Source organism: Oncorhynchus keta, chromosome 7 (assembly GCF_023373465.1).
Source record: "Oncorhynchus keta strain PuntledgeMale-10-30-2019 chromosome 7, Oket_V2, whole genome shotgun sequence".
In the NCBI taxonomy this organism is placed as follows: Eukaryota; Metazoa; Chordata; class Actinopteri; order Salmoniformes; family Salmonidae; genus Oncorhynchus; species Oncorhynchus keta.
In genome coordinates this window covers 48,071,948-48,076,995 of record NC_068427.1, presented here as the reverse complement: position 1 = coordinate 48,076,995, position 5,048 = coordinate 48,071,948, and the positions used below count along the sequence as shown (strand labels likewise).

The 5,048-nt window shown below is 49.5% G+C and overlaps 1 protein-coding gene across 1 annotated transcript in view; it reads right to left on the bottom strand.

Annotated features, from left to right (window-relative positions):
- Positions 1-1,809: 1,809 nt before the first annotated feature.
- Positions 1,810-5,048, bottom strand: part of LOC127931035 (basic proline-rich protein-like) — a 12,130-nt gene continuing 8,891 nt past the window's right edge. Inside the window, exon 2 of the mRNA XM_052521815.1 lies at positions 1,810-1,847. Coding sequence (XP_052377775.1) covers positions 1,810-1,847 — 38 coding nt within the window. The remainder of the gene's footprint in view (positions 1,848-5,048) is intronic.

Below are 5,048 nucleotides of genomic sequence, written 5' to 3'. Positions count from 1 at the left end.
GTAGGGGTGGCAGGTAGCCTAGTGGTTAGAGTGTAGGGGCGGCAGGGTAGCCTAGTGGTTAGAGTGTAGGGGTGGCAGGGTAGCCTAGTGGTTAGAGTGTAGGGGCGGCAGGGTAGCCTTGTGGTTAGGGTGTAGGGGTGGCAGGGTAGCCTAGTGGTTAGAGTGTAGGGGCGGCAGGGTAGCCTAGTGGTTAGAGTGTAGAGGCGGCAGGGTAGCCTAGTGGTTAGAGTGTAGGGGTGGCAGGTAGCCTAGTGGTTAGAGTGTAGGGGTGGCAGGTAGCCTAGTGGTTAGAGTGTAGGGGCGGCAGGGTAGCCTTGTGGTTAGGGTGTAGGGGTGGCAGGGTAGCCTAGTGGTTAGAGTGTAGGGGCGGCAGGGTAGCCTAGTGGTTAGAGTGTAGGGGCGGCAGGGTAGCCTAGTGGTTAGAGTGTAGGGGCGGCAGCGTAGCCTAGTGGTTAGAGTGTAGGGGTGGCAGGTAGCCTAGTGGTTAGAGTGTAGGGGCGGCAGGGTAGCCTAGTGGTTAGGGTGTAGGGGCGGCAGGGTAGCCTAGTGGTTAGAGTGTAGGGGCGGCAGGGTAGCCTAGTGGTTAGAGTGTAGGGGCGGCAGGGTAGCCTAGTGGTTAGAGTGTAGGGGCGGCAGCGTAGCCTAGTGGTTAGAGTGTAGGGGTGGCAGGGTAGCCTAGTGTTTAGAGTGTAGGGGCGGCAGGGTAGCCTAGTGGTTAGAGTGTAGGGGCGGCAGGGTAGCCTAGTGGTTAGAGTGTAGGGGTGGCAGGTAGCCTAGTGGTTAGTGTTGGTCTAATAACCGGAAGGTTGCAAGTTCAAACCCCCGAACTGACAAAGTACAAATCTGTTGTCCTGCCCCTGAACAGGCAGTTAACCCACTGTTCCTAAACCAGTTAACCCACTGTTCCTAGACCAGTCAACCCACTGTTCCTAGGCCGTCATTGAAAATAAGAATTTGTTCTTAACTGACTTGCCTGGTTAAATAAAGATCAAATAAAACATTAAAAAAATACAAATATGGGTTGTTCAATCTTCACTGGTTGACCTTTTCTTCTGTCTCTCTCTGTCTCTCTCTCTCTCTCGCTCTCTCTCTCTCTCTCTCTCTCTCTCTCTCTCTCTCTCTCTCTCTCTCTCGCTCTCTCTCTCTCTCTCTCTCCCTGTCTGTCTCTCTCTCTCTCTCTCTCTGTCTCTCTCTCTCTCTCTGTCTCTCTCTCTCTCTCTCTCTCTCTCTCTCTCTCTCTCTCTCTCTCTCTCTCTCTCTCTCTCTCTCTCTCTCTCTCTCTCTCTCTCTCTCTCTCTCTCTCTCTCTCTCTCTCTGTCTGTCTCTGTCTCTCTCTCTGTCTGTCTCTCTCTCTCTGTCTGTCTGTCTGTCTGTCTGTCTGTCTGTCTGTCTGTCTGTCTGTCTGTCTGTCTGTCTGTCTCTCTCTCTCTCTCTCTCTCTCTCTCTGTCTCTGTCTCTCTCTCTCTCTCTCTCTGTGTGTGTGTCTGTGCGTCCCAGGTCCACTGATGCAGCACTAACGGTGAAAAACTAACCCGTCTAGGTCAGCACAATGGTGGGTTCTCCTTCTGTGTGCAGGAGCCTTCCCTGCCCAACGGACTCCCCACGTAGCCGCCGCTGTTTGACAAGCCAAACAACTTAATTACCCAGAAAGAAGGGAAGAAAGAGAAGCCCAAACAGAGGACAGAGAGAAAGGAAAGAGGACAGGGAAACAGAAGAACGAAAGGAACCGCTTCCTGTCATTCGCTGTTGACGCCGGGTTTAGCGAAGGGAGCAACACCCCAGAGAGAGAAAGAAGGCCTGTGAGATGTGTTAACTGGAATTCCTGGCCCTGGGGCGCAGGGGTTCGGCTAGGGCACAGAGGGGTTCAGGGGGTCATTACCACTGTGATGCAGGCAGGGGGAAACACAGGGCCAGGCAGGGCCAGGGAGATGGGAAAAGACCTGGGGGTCTGGGCTCACTGCTTGGGATCGCCCAGGATACAAACACTGGAGGCTGGGTCATTTACACGTACACAAACCCACAACAAACACAAACATATTTACGCAGACGCGCAGACATACACCCATACACACAAAGACACACACTCACACACACATTAGTATTATAACATTCCACTGTGATTACTAATAGAACATTCCACTGTGATTACTGAGCCCTAGGACCATGCCCCAGGACTACCTGACATGATGGCTCCTCGCTGTCCCCAGTCCACCTGGCCATGCTGCTGCTCCAGTTTCAACTGTTCTGCCTTACTATTATTTGACCATGCTGGTCATTTATGAACATTTGAACATCTTGGCCATGTTCTGTTATAATCTCCACCCGGCACAGCCAGAAGAAGACTGGCCACCCCACATATGCTCTCTCTAATTCTCTCTTTCTTTCTCTCTCTCTCTCGGAGGACCTGAGCCCAAGGACCGTGCCCCAGGACAACCTGACATGATGACTCCTTGCTGTCCCCAGTCCACCTGACTGTGCTGCTGCTCCAGTTTCAACTGTTCTGCCTTGTTATTATTCGACCATGCTGGTCATTTATGAACATTTGAACATCTTGGCCATGTTCTGTTATAATCTCCACCCGGCACAGCCAGAAGAGGACTGGCCGCCCCACATGGCCTGGTTCCTCTCTAGGTTTCTTCCTAGGTTTTGGCCTTTCTAGGGAGTTTTTCCTAGCCACCGTGCTTCTACACCTGCATTGCTTGCTGTTTGGGGTTTTAGGCTGGGTTTCTGAACAGCACTTTGAGATATCAGCTGATGTAAGAAGGGCTATATAAATACAATTTGATTGATTGATTGATTGATATTAGAACATTCCATTGTGATTACTATTAGAACATTCCAATGTGATTACTAATAGAACATTCCACTGTGATTACTATTAGAACATTCCACTGTAATTACTACTAGAACATTCCACTGTGATTACTACTAGAAGATTCCAATGTGATTACTATTAGAACATTCCACTGTGATTACTATTAGAACATTCCACTGTGATTACTATTAGAACATTCCACTGTGATTACTATTAGAACATTCCACTGTGATTACTATTAGAACATTCCACTGTGATTACTATTAGAACATTCCACTGTGATTACTATTAGAACATTCCACTGTGATTACTATTAGAACATTCCACTGTGATTACTATTAGAACATTCCACTGTGATTACTATTAGAACATTACTATTATGTTGTTAGTGAGGGGGACAGAACAGGAGGGTTAAGGTTGTTATTGAGGGGGACAGTACAGGAGGGTTAATGTTGTTAGTGAGGGGGCCAGAACAGGAGGGTTAAGGTTGTTATTGAGGGGGACAGTACAGGAGGGTTAAGGTTGTTATTGAGGGGGACAGTACAGGAGGGTTAAGGTTGTTATTGAGGGGGACAGTACAGGAGGGTTAAGGTTGTTATTGATGGGGACAGTACAGGAGGGTTAAGGTTGTTATTGAGGGGGACAGTACAGGATGGTTAATGTTGTTATTGAGGGGGACAGTACAGGAGGGTTAAGGTTGTTATTGAGGGGGACAGTACAGGAGGGTTAAGGTTGTTATTGAGGGGGGACGGAACAGGAGGGTTAAGGTTGTTAGTGAGGGGGACAGTACAGGAGGGTTAAGGTTGTTATTGAGGGGGACAGTACAGGAGGGTTAAGGTTGTTAGTTAGGGGGACAGAACAGGAGGGTTAAGGTTGTTAGTGAGGGGGGACAGAACAGGAGGGTTAAGGTTGTTAGTGAGGGGGACAGTACAGGAGGGTTAAGGTTGTTATTGAGGGGGACAGTACAGGAGGGTTAAGGTTGTTAGTGAGGGGGACAGAACAGGAGGGTTAAGGTTGTTAGTGAGGGGGGACAGAACAGGAGGGTTAAGGTTGTTAGTGAGGGGGACAGTACAGGAGGGTTAAGGTTGTTATTGAGGGGGACAGTACAGGAGGGTTAAGGTTGTTAGTGAGGGGGACAGAACAGGAGGGTTAAGGTTGTTAGTGAGGGGGGACAGAACAGGAGGGTTAAGGTTGTTATTGAGGGGGGACAGAACAGGAGGGTTAAGGTTGTTATTGAGGGGGACAGTACAGGAGGGTTAAGGTTGTTAGTGAGGGGGGACAGTACAGGAGGGTTAAGGTTGTTAGTGAGGGGGACAGAACAGGAGGGTTAAGGTTGTTAGTGAGGGGGACAGTACAGGAGGGTTAAGGTTGTTAGTGAGGGGGACAGAACAGGAGGGTTAAGGTTGTTAGTGAGGGGGACAGTACAGGAGGGTTAATATTGTTATTGAGGGGGACAGTACAGGAGGGTTAAGGTTGTTAGTGAGGGGGACAGTACAGGAGGGTTAATATTGTTATTGAGGGGGACAGTACAGGAGGGTTAAGGTTGTTATTGAGGGGGGACAGTACAGGAGGGTTAAGGTTGTTAGTGAGGGGGACGGAACAGGAGGGTTAAGGTTGTTAGTGAGGGGGACAGTACAGGAGGGTTAAGGTTGTTATTGAGGGGGACAGTACAGGAGGGTTAAGGTTGTTATTGAGGGGGACAGTACGGGAGGGTTAAGGTTGTTATTGAGGGGGACAGAACAGGAGGGTTAATGTTGTTATTGAGGGGGACAGAACAGGAGGGTTAAGGTTGTTATTGAGGGGGACAGTACGGGAGGGTTAAGGTTGTTATTGAGGGGGACAGAACAGGAGGGTTAAGGTTGTTATTGAGGGGGACAGTACAGGAGCGTTAATGTTGTTAGTGAGGGGGACAGAACAGGAGGGTTAATGTTGTTAGTGAGGGGGACAGAACAGGAGGGTTAATGTTGTTAGTGAGGGGGACAGAACAGGAGGGTTAAGGTTGTTATTGAGGGGGGACAGAACAGGAGGGTTAAGGTTGTTAGTGAGGGGGACAGTACAGGAGGGTTAAGGTTGTTAGTGAGGGGGACAGTACAGGAGGGTTAAGGTTGTTAGTGAGGGGGACAGTACAGGAGGGTTAAGGTTGTTAGTGAGCGGGACAGTACAGGAGGGTTAAGGTTGTTAGTGACGGGGGACAGAACAGGAGGGTTAAGGTTGTTAGTGAGGGGGACAGTAC